The 14,906-nt window shown below is 41.7% G+C and overlaps 1 protein-coding gene across 7 annotated transcripts in view; it reads left to right on the forward strand.

The window, feature by feature from the left end:
* Positions 1–14,906, forward strand: part of iqch (IQ motif containing H) — a 190,323-nt gene that overhangs the window by 56,285 nt on the left and 119,132 nt on the right. For all 7 annotated transcript variants that reach the window (XM_072278033.1, XM_072278034.1, XM_072278035.1 and 4 more), the window contains 2 exons: positions 5,604–5,779; positions 9,433–9,705. In XM_072278033.1, the coding sequence (XP_072134134.1) occupies positions 5,604–5,779; positions 9,433–9,705 (449 nt within the window). The remainder of the gene's footprint in view (positions 1–5,603; positions 5,780–9,432; positions 9,706–14,906) is intronic.

Here is a 14,906-nt window from a genome sequence, read left to right on the forward strand (position 1 = left end):
GGAATTAAATTACATTTTTTAAAAAAAGATTCACTTTCCATCTGAGGTTTTTTTTTCATTTTCAGAAAAATACACAATTATATGAATAGGAATGAGATTAGTTCTGCTGATAACAATAACAAAATGTGGGGAGAGATTTGCAACAGAGTGATGGATTGGAAATAAAGTTCCTGTAAGAGATTAACCTGCCATTTGCATTGAGGAAGCTGCGGAAGCCTAGACTAAGGCTTAAAAGGGGAAGTTAAGACTTAACCTCTTCATTGCAAGATTTCCCAAAGAAAATAGTACTGAAAGGGCAAGCAATTATTTCAAACAATTTTAGTGAGTTTTTAGCCTCTAATTTACTGTCTATGTTTTCTCTGATATTAAATGAAGTTAGCCTTTATGGGGAAAAATTACATGTAACTTATTCAATATAATAAATATATTATATTGAATATTTTATTGTAAAATATTAGTGTAATATTTAATATAAATATACACTCAGTGGCCACTTTATTAGGTACAGCATTGGAAAAGCCCAGTGTGCTCATCTGCTTTTGCCCATCCACTTCAAGGTTCAATGTGTTGTGCATTCAGAGATGCTCTTCTGCACACCACTGTTGTAATGCATAGTTATTAGAATTACAGTTGCTTTCCTGTCTGCTTGAACCAGTCTGGCCATTCTACTCTGGCCTCTCTCATTAACAAGGTGTTTTTCCCACAGAGATGCTGCTCAATGGCTGTTTTTTTGTTTCTCGCACCATTCTCAGTAAATTCTGGAGACCTGGCACCAACAATCATTCCACGATCAAAGTCACATAGATCACATTTCTTCCCCATTCTCACGTTTAGTCTCAAGAATAACTTGAACTTCTTGGCCATGTCTACATGCTTTTATGCATTGAATTGCTGCCACATTATTGGCTGTTTAGATAATTACATTAACAAGATATACAGGTATATCTAAAAATGGCCACTCAGTATAATATAATAAATAATTTATATTTAATATAAAATATAGGTAGAATAGCATTGCTGTTATAACCAGTTCTAACAAATAGAATAGACTCCTCCCCTGCAACACACACACAATGCTGGAGGAACTCAGCAGGCCAGGAGGCATCTATGGAAAAAGAGTAAACAGTTGACGTTTTGGGCCACGACCCTTCATCAAGACTGTTCCTCTCATTACATTTTGATTCAAGCACAAAAAAAGCCCTGTTTCTCTGAAATCAAATTAGGGGCCCACAGACATGGTGATTCTAGATTCTGAGAGGTACTGCATTGTTTTGTTTTTTTTTGTCATATGAAGCAGTATACAAATATGAAATCAAGTAAAGCAAGATTAGAATATATAAGGACAATGACAGGAGGTGGGCAGTTAGCCTTGAATCTCTTTTCTGTGCACAGTTTTATATAAAATAGTGAAATTATTGCAGCACAAGGGGCAGTAACTGGAACCCGCACCAGCGTTTGGAAGAGATACCCTGTTAGTTACAATCCCCAGCTCTCTTTCTTTAGCTTCTTGAAAGCCACAGTTGAATCTGCTGCTACTGCCCTTTACAGCAGTAAATTCTACAGTAGATCACAAATACTTGTTGTGCAAAGCAAAGTTTATCATAGTTTTTTGGTAATAAATTTGTCCTTTGATTCTCAACCCTTCCACCAACGGGAACAATTATATTATGAAGTATTGAACTTGAACTAAAGTCCACATTTTTATTTGTACTTGTTTTTGCAAACTGGTAAGGTCTTACCTGCCCCACCTAATGCTGTTATACCTCTTTTTTAACAGCATGATAAGGCTACACTAATAAAAGTACCCCCTACTCTATATTTCATTAAATTATTTGAGATCTGGCTATTAATTATTGCCTGTCCCCAATTGCCCTTCAGAAGGGTGAGACTAAGGTCCTACCCCATTAAGAGCCAAGAATGGATACTAAAGAGAAAGTGGGAGAAGCTGGAAGAAACACACTGAGGATTTCTCCAATCACAACTCTGTCCTTGACTTGATCACCTTTAACTCTGTTTCACAACAATCCCACTGCCACTTTGGATAGGAAATATGTTAAAAATCCACCTATAAAACAACAAATGCTTGGTTGCAAACTGCACACCTGCTGAACTTCAGCCACCAATTCACAATTTCATCAGTCTCAACTTTCACGGGAAATGCCATGTGCAGCACCAACTGCTATAAGTTTGTAAAAGACCTGCAATCTGCCTCAAGGTTCAAGTTTATTTGTCACATGTACATCGAAACACAGTAAAACGTGTCGTTTGCATAAACAACCAACACACCCAAACCTGCAAATGTCGCCACACATTCCAGTGCCAACATAGCATGCCCACAATGCTTGGCAGAACAATACAGGACACAACAAGCAATAAAGCAACAGCAGAAAAACAATCCCCATGCCTCACATCCACCCACCCATGCACATACATGGTCCTCTAACCCCAAGGCAGGATGCCTTCTTCAGCTTCCAGCCTCCAGCAGACTTGGAGTCAGACTCAGGCACACTTATATTGGTCCTTTGACTGCCCGATTGAGTTCGTAGAGATTTGCTGACCTGAGGCTCTGGCTGACAGGCCTCAACTTCTGGACTTCTGATTCGACCCTCAAGCCTCGATGCTCGGCATCAACCCAGGACCTGCAGATCACCGAACAATAGACCTCGAACTCCAAACTTGCCAATGATGGGACACCAAACACTAGGCCTTGACCTCCAGTTTTACTGATTTGTGAACAGATTGGGTCATTGGATCTTGCTTCTCCCACCTGCATAGAACTGCAACCCTGGAACCAGCCATCAACTTGCTAACCCTGGGGAGGGGAGCACGCATGATACATTTCAGTATGGCCACCTTGCTTTTTTCTGTATGCTTCTCTTCATATGGCATATCTCCCATCCCATGACCTGTTATAGAAAATCTTTACTGCTTTCTATAGCCAATACTATATCCCCTCCCCCACTTTCTGCTTTCCACAGGGATTGCTCCCTCCGTGTCTCCCTTGTCCATTTGTCCCTCACCACTGATGTCCCTCCTGGCATTTATTCTTGCAGGCGAAACAAGTGCTACATCTGCCCCTACACCACCTCCCTCACTACCATTCAGGGCCCCAAAATGTCCTTCCAGGTGCGGCGACACTTCACCTGTGAGTCTGTTGGAGTCATATACTGTGTGCGATGCTCCGGGTATATTGGTGAGGCCCAACGTAGATTGAGAGACCACTTCACCAAGCACCTATGCGCCATCCGCCAGAAGTAAGCGGGATTTCCCAGTGGCTTTCCATTTTAATTCCACTTTTCATTCCCATTCCGATATGTCTATCCACGGCCTCCTCTACTGTCATGATGAGGCCACACTCAGGTTGGAGGAACAACACCTTATATTTCTTCTGGGTAGCCTCCAACCTGATGGCATGAATATCGATTTCTTGAACTTATGGTAATGCCCCCCTCCACTCTCCTTCACCATTCCCTGTCCCCTTTACCCCCTCTCACCTCATCTCCTTTCCTGCCCATCACCTCCCTCTGGTGTTCCTCCCCAGTTTTCTTTCTTCCATGGCCTTCTATCCTCCTATTAGATTCCTCCTTCTCCAGCCCTGTATCTCTTTCGCCAATCAACTTCACCCCACCTCCTCCCAGTTTCACCTAACACCTTGTGTTTCTTACTCTCCTCCCCCCACCTTTTAAATCTACTCTTTATCTTTTTTTTCCAGTCCTACTGAAGGGTTTCGGCCCGAAACATCGTCCGTACTAGTTTCCATAGATGCCTGCTGAGTTCCTCCAGCATTTTGTGTATGTTGCTTGGATTTCCTGCATCTGCAGATTTTCCCTTGTTTTTGATTCCAATACTCTTAGTATTTGGCAGTTTTTTGATATATGGAATGAATGAGGTTGAACTAAAGACAAGCTTCTTGGATGGTGGGATCTAAAGAGAAAGCTAAAATGGATCATCCACATGGCACTTCTGTCTGTACGAGATTCAGACAGAATGTAAAAGCAAGGAGATAAAGCTAAGGCTCTATAAGGCACAAGTCAGGCCACACCAATAGGTTTCAATAGGTGCATTTAATGTTAGTGAAATGTATGCAATATGCATCCTGAAATTCTTTTTCTTCACTTGAAGTTTTGTGAAAAGTTTTGGGCCCCATACCTCAGAAAGGATGTGTTGTCATGGAGAGAGTCCAGAGGAGGTTCATGAGGTTGATTCCAGGAATGAAGAGGTTAACATATGAGGAGCATTTGGCAGCTTTGGGCCTGTACTCACTGGAATTTAGAAGAACGCAGGGGGAATTCATTGAAATCTACCAAATGATCAAATGACTAAATAGGGTGGATGTGGAGTGGATGTTTCCTGTGAGGAGGGGCGTCCAGAACTAGATGGCACAGCCTCAAAATTGAGGGATGACCTTTTAGAACAGAGGTAACGAAGACTTTTTTTAGTCAGAGAGTAGTGAATCTGCGGAATGCTCTGCCACAGACTGCGGTGGAGGCCAAGTCTGTGGGTTTATTTAAAGCGGAAGTTGATAGTTTCCTGATTGGTCAGAGCATCAAAGGATATGGTGAGAAGGCAGGTGAAGAGGTTTGAGTGGGATCTGGGATCAGTCATGATGGAATGGAGGAGCAGAGTTAATGGGTTGAATACCTAATTCTGCTCCTATGTCTTATGGTATTATGGTTGGGTTGCAAATACTTTAGCTTTATCTTCACCATTCATATTCGGGCTCCTTTTTCTTATCATTTTTATTTAGAGATACAGCACAGTAATTGGCCTATCTGGCCCAACAAGCCCGTGCTGCCCAATGACTCCCATGTGACCAGTTAGCCTACTAACCTATACATCTTTGGAATGTGGATGGATCCAGAACACCCAGAGGAGATCCACACAGTCGCAGGGAGTATGCACAAACTCTTTAAAGACAGCAGTGGGAATTGAGCCCTTGTTGCCGGTGCTGAAATGGTGTTATGTTAGCTACTACACTACTGTTTCGCCCCCCATTATCGAGGATGGGGATGAGCTTGTGTCTCCACCAAAAGTGCCCGTGGATTGCTTAAAAAAATCTGCAGAGAGGCCAGAATGCTTTATTTCTCTGATTTACCTTTGAGTTCATTGTCAGACAGCAATGCTCAGTAAATTCCTTTACAAACTTTCAAGATTTGTACATTGAAATAGCATTAACAAGAAAATAAATGTGAAACTAGGATTGAGTTCCTTGGGCTTGCTGGGTTATGTTACCAAAATTTGCTGACTCTTTTATTTTTCATCAGTTGTCATGGAAGATAGCTGAAATTTCACTGTATACATTGTTGGGAGCTACTTACCATCTCCTGCCGCAGTATGAATTTCTAGGCGAAAAACAAGCTAACTCTAGTGTGGCCACTGAGTGAAATTTTTCTTTTTTTTCTCACAACATAAAGCTGTTCCAAGGAATCTCTGGAGTCTCTGCCAATTCTCTGTTTAAGCCCATTGAAATCTACCTCAAAATAGCAGTAGAACCCCAGTATGATTTATGAAGTATGGTATGTTGTGGCATGGTGATGAATGATTGGTAATTGAGTTGCTCTACATGAAAACAGTCTTTGGTATATCTTTTTCTTTCTCCCTAGATGACAATATAGATGTTATCTATATCTGTCCCCTGTGGATTGGTGAGGAAGTGACCCAGTACTACATGAACCTGCTTGGGCTGCAAGAAGCTGTCAGATTAGGGAAACCCGAGGTGATGGTGGACATGACAGATCGTCTCAAAGTCATCACACCTGAGGCAACAAGACATTTTCCTGTATGTTTTTTTCCAGTAACTTCAAAAAGAGTGGTACTGGTGGGGAGTATGAGTGGAAATAGATGCAGAAGAAAAATTAGAAAATAAGCAAAGATTTTTTTTTATTTAGAGGTACAGCTTGGTAACAGTCCCTTCTGCTTCAACAAGCCCGCACTGCCCATTTATAACCCGTCATTGGAATGTGCGAGGAAACCCACGAGGTCACAGAAAAAATGTACAAACTCAACGGTATTGAACATGGGTTGCTGGTACTGTAATAACATTACACTCGCCACTACTGTGCCATGCAAGAAGTTCCAGACAGTGGAAATGGCAAAAAAGAAATGTTGACTGAAGGAACAGATTTTTGGGCTTGCTATATTCAGCATTCTATTTATAGAAATACCTTTATCTTATTTTTTTTCCTGAATATAGGTGTTGCTGGCAGGGCAGCATTCATTTCCATTCTGTTATTCTCCTACTGAAGCTGCTCTCAAAGTATAGTTGGAGAGTGAGTTTCAGAATTTGGAGATGATGATATTGAAGGGCTGGTGATACTGCTCCAGGTTGGAATGCTGTACGGGAGGGGTATGGAAGTTATGAGTTGATGGAATTAGGTGGAATAGCAGTTCAGCATGGACTATAGGTGGGCTGTAGGGCCTATTTCTGTTCTGTAGTATTCTATGACTTGGAGGAGAAACCTGCAGGTGGCTATCCTTGTGATTTTGTTTTGGTGATAGACTTTCTGGGTTTGGGCAGTGCTTTCAGTGTAGCGTAAGTTAGCAACTGCAATGCATTTTGTAGATAATGCACTCTGTAAACATTAAACACTGACAATAGGATGATTGATGAGGTGCCATTTAAGCAGTCCGCTCTGTTCTCAATAGTGTTGAACTTCTTGAGAGTTGGAGCTGTATTTATCCAGACTAATGCAAAGTATTCCATCATCATAAGACCGTAAGATAATAGTTACAGTCTTATGATGATGAAATTAGGTCATTCGGCCTATTTAGTCTGTTCCATCATGGCTGATTTATTATCCCTATCAACCCTATTCTCCTGCCTTCTCCTTATAACCTTTGATACCCTTACTAATCAATAACCTCTCTATCTAATTATATCCAATGACTTGGCCTCCATAGTCGTCAGTGGCAATGAACTCCACAGATTCACTGTCCTCTGGCTACAGAAATTCCTCCTCATTTCTATTCTAAAGGGATGTCTTTCTATTCTGATGCTGTGCCCTCTGGTCCTAGACTGCCCCCACTATAGAAAACATCCTATCCATGTCCACTCTATCTAGGTTTCATAGGTTTCAATGAGATTTCTCCCCCTCCCCCATTCTACTAAACTCCAGTGAGTGCAGGCCCAGAGCCATCAAATGCTCCTCATATGTTAACTTTTCCATTCCTGTGAACATTTTTGTGAACCTCTTCTAGACCCTTTCCAATGCCAATCACGCTCTTAAACACAAAATACTCTGCAGATGCTGGGGTCAAAGCAACACTCACAATACGCTGGGGGAACTCAGCAGGTCGGGCAGCATCCGTGGACACGATCAGTCAACGTTTCGGGCCGGAACCCTTCGTCAGGACTGTAGGGGGAAGGGGCAGAGGCCCTATAAAGAAGGTGGGGGGAGGGTGGGAAGGAGAAGGCTGGGAGGTTCCAGGTGAAAAACCAGTAAGGGGAAAGACAAAGGAGTGGGGGAGGGGAAGCAGGGAGGTGATAGGCAGGAAAGGTGAAGAAGGAATAGGGCACAATGGGTAGTAGAAGGAGGCGGAACCATGAGGGAGGTGATAGGCAGCTGGGGGAGGGGGCAGAGTGAAACTGGGATAGGGGAAGGGAGGGGGAGGGAATTACCGGAAGTTGGAGAATTCAATGTTCATACCAAGGAGTTGGAGACTACCTAGACGGTATATGAGGTGTTGCTCCTCCAACCTGAGTTTAGCCTCATCGTGGCAGTAGAGGAGGCCATGTATGGATATATCTGAATGGGAATGTGAAGCAGAGTTGAAGTGGGTGGCAACCGGAAGATCCTGTCTGTTGTGGCGGACGGAGGTGCTCTTGCTTTCTGCCTTGTAGATGTGAAAGGGCAAACAAGAGAAAATCTGCAGATGCTGGAAGGAGGTTATGTAACATCCACGCCAGGACCACCAGACTCAAAGCAGTTACTTTCCCCAAGCAGTAAAGCTGATCAGCACCTCCACCCATTATCTCCACCACTACTTTATTATTTCCCATCAGTCACCTTACGTACAGCCTAGTGTCACTTTATGGACATTCAATCAATCTATGTATATAAGCCATCTTATACATTTATATTTATTGTGTCTGTGTATGTTTTAATTATTATTATTGTGTTCTTTGTAAGACCATAAAACATAGGAGCAGAATTAGGCCATTCAGCCCATCGAGACTGTTCCACCATTCCATCATGGCTGATCCCAGATCCCACTCAACCCTATACACCTGCCTTCTCGCTATACCCTTTGATACCCTGACTGATCAGGAAACTATGAATTTCCATTTTAAATAAACCCATGGACTTGGCCTCCACTGAAGTTTGTGGCAGAGCATTCCACAGATTCACTACTCTCTGGCTAAGAAAATTCTTCCTTACCTCTGTTCTAATATTTCGTGTGGCGGGGGGGGGGTTGTGCTGCATCGCAGTCTTATATCATTGCTGGCTGTAGTATTAAACCTTGCTGGCCAGCAGTAATGCCATTTGCTTTGTTCAAGTTCACTGTTATAACGGTTGATGAGCAATCAGTACCTTGCCCTAAATGATGATCCATCATGTGTGATCCTAGACTGTGAATGTTAATAAGTTGTTGAGGCAGAATAGGAATCACATTTGAGCCCCAGCTTGTGCTCACCCAAACTCTTTGCCAACCAGTGATATGTGCTACAATTAGGACCTGGAAACTCTACCTGAGGTTTTCTTTTAACTTTCTCTTACTGGTGCTGGAATGCCAACTAGTTTCTAATTCATCAAATGTTTCTTGGCTAACTTGACATGAACTTGGAATTTAAGACAAGACCTTCTGGTCTTGGTTCAGTGTTAGACCAGGCATCTTTACCTGCTACCATCAACAAGCAGCTATTTTTGTTTTAACAAATAGCATGCATGGATCTCATTGCTTACAATATTTGTGAGAATTCATTGAGAAGATTAATTAATGGTGCATAGCACAGCACATATTATGGAAAGGAATATGTAACAGACTGGTAACCAGTAGATAGGTGTGTGTTTTTCTTAATGTCACTGCAATCCAGCTGATGCATTTTTTGTTAGTTATTTGTATTGATTTTCTCCCAGCTTTAGTCTTAAACTGTGCCACAACTGTCTTTTAGATAAATCACTGTTATTGAAGGCTGCCAGCATCTTTTCATGCGACAGAAGGGTAATTCCACGTGGATCAAATAAATACAGATGTGTAGTAATTAGTTGAATTCCCAAGGAACCCATTTACGATGCACTAAAAATGTGAAGGATTATGGAACTGTTGTGAGTCTCCACACTGGTGGCTTTTATCAATTTAAACTGCTAAACTATAGCTCTGGTCACAACCTAGTCTTCTATTAATAATGTATTTGTTGTGTACAGCATAATAAATTAGGTCTTGGGAGTAGAAAAGGATACAATTTAACAAGAGTAATGTCACTATTCACAGACCCACCACTTGTGCCTGGCCACTCATCTGAAATACAGTCCCCAGGCAATACAGCGAATAAAAAATCTTATTGAAGGCAAGGCTGCATACATTGTTGGTGGATTGCTTCACCAGGATGACTTGGCTGTTGCAGATATGCTTAATGTACCTATCCTGGGCCCGGAACCGGAAGTAGCACATCTGTACAGCACCAAGTCCGGGAGTAAAAGAATTTTTGCAAGTGTGTCTGTGCCCGTGCCACCAGGAGAGTACGATATATACAATCTTCAGCAGGTATGCTATAGTTATATTAAGTGCATTCCTTCATATCCTCAATGTTTTTTAATAGCACTTCTTAGTTAAAACTACTTTTTTATATATTCAACATGCACAAAATGCCGAGAAATTTAGCAAGTCAGGCAGCATCTAAGGAGAACATAGTGTTGATGTTTTGGGCCAAGATCCTTTATTGGGGCTAGAAAGGAAGGGGACAGGAGCAAGAATAAAGAGGTGTACAAAATGTTGAGAGGTATAGATAGCGAGGACTGCGAGAGACTTTTTTGCACGGTGGAAAATACAAGTGGGCATAATTTTAAGGTGATTGGAGTAAATTATAGGCGGTGTGACAGAGTTAAGATGTTTTTTAACACAGAGAGTGGTGAATATATATGGTTATATATGTTAATGTGTGGAGTGCCCTGTCATGGGTGGTGGTAGAGGCAGATATACTAAGGAAATTTAAGAAACTCTTGGATAGGTACATGGATGATAGAAAAATGGAGGGCAGGGTTAGATCGATCCGAGCGTTGGTTGAAAGATCAGCATCACATTGCAGGCCAAAGGGCTTGTGCTGTACTATTTCTATGTTCTATGAGCTGGGGGAAGGGAAAGGAGTACAAACTGGCAGGTGATGGATGAAACCTGTTGAGGGGGAAGGTGGGTGGGTGGAGGGGGGAATGAAGTAAGAAGCTGGGAGGGTATAGGTGGAAAAGATAAATAAGGGCTGAAGAAAATGAAATCTGATAGGAGAAGACAGTGGACCATGGATAAACGGAAAGGAAGAGTGGAACCAGAGGGAGGTGATGGGCAGGTGAAGAAAGCAGAATGGGTTGGAGGGAAGCCAGAATGGGAAATGGAAAAGAGAGTGGGAGATGGAGAGGGAAATTATCAGAAGTTAGAGAAATCAATGTTTATGCCATCAGGTTGGAGGCTACCCAAACATAATACGAGGAATTGCTCCTCCAACCTGAGTTTGACCTCATCATGGCAATAGAGCAGGCCATGGACGGACATGTCAGAATGGGAATGGGAAGTTGAATTGAAATGGGTAGCCACCGGAAGAACCTGATTTTTGCAGCAGAAAGAGTGAAGGTGCTTGACAAAGGAGTCCCCCAATCTGCCTTGAGTCTCACCGATGTAGAGGAGGCCAGACCAGGAGCACTGCAAACAGCAGGTGACCTGGACAGATTCATATATTGTTGTTGTGTTTTGTATCTATAGTTCTCATCATCGCATGTTGCATTTTTGGGAACATTGTTGGCTCGCTAGTTAGCCATCAGATGTAGATCAAAATAACCAGTTTTGGAGAATTTTGCCTAATCCTGGCACAGCAAACAACTTATTTTTTTCACATTATTCTCCTGCCCAAAGAGCCTTAAATTACATTTATCAGGCAATGTCATTTCCATTATCAATGCATTCAATTCTGAATATTTTGTTTCCCTTCGTTACATTTTGCACAGAAAAAAATTTGCTTTTGTAATCTTCGCATTCTTGAGTCAGATTACTATAAAACTATAAGTAGAAAACTATAAACTATAGTTAAACTAAAACTGAAAACTATAAGTAGAATTCTTGGTGTTGAGAACAGCACCCACCTGGAGCGCAAGTCAAGAAGTTGCACACACACCTGGATAAAAATCAAGGGTCACAGGAACACAGTTTTCAATATGTATTCGCAGCAGATTGCCATCAGTTCTTCTTTCAGTCCCTACTGCGTTCCTCCGGCATTTTGTGTGTGTTACTCTGGATCTCCAGCATCTGCAGAATCTCTTGTGTTTATAATTTGTAGCAGATAGTGCTCACACAAAAAAAAAAGTCCCCTTCAGTAGGGATTGCTTTTAGCTTTCATGAAACTCCTGTGTATTTCAGTGTCACATGGTTCCCACATTACAACACTGATCATATTTCATTGCCTGTGAACTTCTCTAGAATGTTTAGTTTCCAATTGTGTGGCCCTACCAGCTTTATCTTGCCATAGACATCCAATGCCTCTATCCCACACTAAGAAGGTCTGAGGGCCATTCACATCTTCCATATAGAAGGGCTAAAACCTTCATCTTGTTAAATTGAATCTTGCAATAAACCTCTTCTCCTTCAACTTCACTCACGGCCTCCAAGTCAATGTTGTAACCATGGGACCTCGCATGAATGCAAGCTATGCCTGTTTTTTTGTTGTTGTTGAATACTTGGACAAGTCCTTGTTTCAGTCCTATTCAGGCCCCTCCCTTCGATATATTTTTTTTTGCCTCACATTGATGGGATTCAAGCACCGGATTCATCTACCTCCTCTACCCATTGTAGCATTCTGAACAGCCATTTCCATTTTGTTTCCCTGGTCTTCTACTCCATCCCTACCAAATGCTCATCTTTTTATCATGCTTCTCCATGCAAGGCTTTGCATTTAGATGTGTTTATGTGTACGTTTCTTTCTGTGTGATAGCTCTTGTGGTTGCATAATGGACCAATAGCCTGGTTAAGATTTGTGGATAAGTAAAAGCCAATAGGAAGGAATGTGGTGCTCCCTTTTGCTTCAGAGGATTAACAATCAACTTTATTCGCCATATACTTTTATATGTATTAGATATTTGCTATGGTGTGTTGGTCAATGTGCAACATGCAAAACAAAACAAAAACATTCAATAATTATGTGGTGGCATGTGTTAGTCTTGCGAGACCATGGATCTGTGCCTGGAAGGTCTCCAGGGCGCTGGCCTGGGCAAGGTTATATGGAAGACCAGCAGTTGCCCATGCAGCAAGTCTCCCCTCTCCACGACACCGATGTTGTCCAAGGGAAGGGCAAGGGCCAATACAGCTTGGCACCAGTGTCATCGCAGGAGTGGCCAGACCGAGATTGAAGGCAACGTCAGACTGCCTTAGGGACTCCAGCTCTGGATTTGTCCTCAGGGTTTACTCCCGAAGCCTTTCCCATGAGTGGGTATGACCGCAAGGCAGTGGAGGTTTGAAATCAGAGTTTTCCCTCTCTTAGATGGACTGCCTTCCCAGGCTGACGAGCTCCATCTACCCGAAGCACTGGTTTTAAGGTGCCAGGACCCACCTTTGTCCCTTCTCCTGTCAGTAGAAATGCTTCCGCCGGGCTTAGAGGCTAAGCCACACGAGAAAACCAGGAGTTGGACTTGGTTGTCAGAGGCTATTTGAGGTGCATGCCATGAGGAGCACTTTTAGGTAGTGGGAGCTTGTCCAAGGTTGTCGATAATAATGAAGACTTGTATAAAAATAAAGTTAGAGGTTAAAATATTGTTATAGAATAAAATTCACATTACATAAATACCATTATTAATTTACAGTGTAACCAGTGTTATAAAAAGTGGTGTAAAGTGTTTGCAATGCAGTGATGGGGGTAATAGATAGAGGGGGCACAGGGATGGGTTACTGGAATGGTTGATCAGATTAACTGCCTGGGGGAAGAAACCTTTCAGATAGTCTGAAGTTGTTTTAATAGCCCTATAGCACTTTGCTGAAGGGAGCTTTTGCAAAAGGCTGTTTGCTAGGTGGGTAGCATCCACAGTCAACACACACCAAATGCAGCATGTCGGGCAGCATCTATGGAAATGAATAAACAGTCACCGTTTCAGGCCAAGCCCTTCTTCAGGACTGAAAAGAAGGGGGAAGACTCTAGAATAAAAAGGTGGGGGATGGAGGGGAAGGAGGATAGCTAGAAGGTGATAGGTGAAGCCAAGTGGATTGGAAAGATAAAGGGCTGGAGAAGCAGGAATCTGATAGGAGAGGAGAGTGGACCATAGGAGAAAGGGAAGGAGGAGGGGATCCGGAAGGATGATGGGCTGGTGAAAGGAGGTGAGAGGCCAGAGTGGGGAATAGAGGAAGAGGGGAGGGGAAATCCACAATGATAGTTCCTGCCCACTTCTCCATCCTGGACACATACAAGCCCTGCAGTGATGGTAGACTGCAGCCAATGACCTTTTCTGCTGACCTGACAGTTTGCTGAAGCTGTACCTGGGAAGATTGCCTACGTGGAAAGAATTTTCCTAAGAAATAAGAACAAAATATACTGCAGATGAAATAGGTCATCAGTCAATATCTAGTCCAGAGGGAAAGGTTATGTGTTTTATTTGGATCACTAGGATCTGATTGAACCAGAGGGAATAACTTCACTTGCCCCATCATTGAAATGTTCCCACAACCAATGGACTCTCCAGCTCATGTTCTCAATAGTTATTGCTTATTTATTTGTTATTATTATTTCATTATTTTTATATGTGCACAGTTTGTTGTCTTCTGCACTCTGGTTGAACACCCAAGTTGGGCTGTCTTTTATTGATTCTGTTATGGTTATTATTCTACAGATTTATTGAGTATGCCTATAAGAATATTAATCTCAAGGTTGTATATGGTGACATGTATGTACTTTGATAATAAATTTATTTTGAATTTTGAGTGTTTTTCCTACATTATTAGTTTTCTCAAATATGTTTTCCATCATTTAAGCTTTCTTTTAATTTCTTGAGAATCTAATATCAATTAGTTTACAAAGAAAGAGGATCATTTTTGTGATGTGAAATCACAGCAATAGATTTGCTTGTCCAGTTTCAGCATACTGTCCAATATTTAGACACTCATCCTACAGTGTAAATCTTTATTTTGTGTGTTTAAGCACATTTTGATTGCCATGTTTGGTCAATATGTCCCTGAAGCCACACATTCTTGAACAGAGAGAAATGAAGATGAGCAACACTTTTTCATGTTCCTTCTTTTGTGAAGGAAATTGTGGTTGGTCTTCTCCCCCAGGCTTCACAACATTTATGTTTAACTGTGGCAAATATCTTCTCCCAAACTACATAACCACAAGGAAATTTTTCTTAGGAAATTTCAGAATATTCATGTATGTACTCTACCTCTGGGATCAATTCAAAAAGATGTTTGTTGTACCAAGAACAACATAGTGGAGTAATATTTATTGCTACTGTCTGAATTTACAGCATGAAGTATTTCTTCATGCTGTCTTTTCAAATAAAGTATTTTTGTTGATTTACTTGTTGCAACCAATCTGATGATATTAGACATATTTATAATAGGAAATCATGATCTGTAGTAGATTGAAAGATTATTTCTTTATCATCATTACTTTGTGATTTGTTTTCGTGTTTCAATTAATCTATTGTGATAGTGATCATAGGCAAAAAATCCCTCTCTTTCACTCATGGTTTGTTCATATTTGACACCTGGTTTAGTCAAGA

Source organism: Mobula birostris, chromosome 14 (genome assembly GCF_030028105.1).
Source record: "Mobula birostris isolate sMobBir1 chromosome 14, sMobBir1.hap1, whole genome shotgun sequence".
NCBI classification, from domain to species: Eukaryota; Metazoa; Chordata; class Chondrichthyes; order Myliobatiformes; family Myliobatidae; genus Mobula; species Mobula birostris.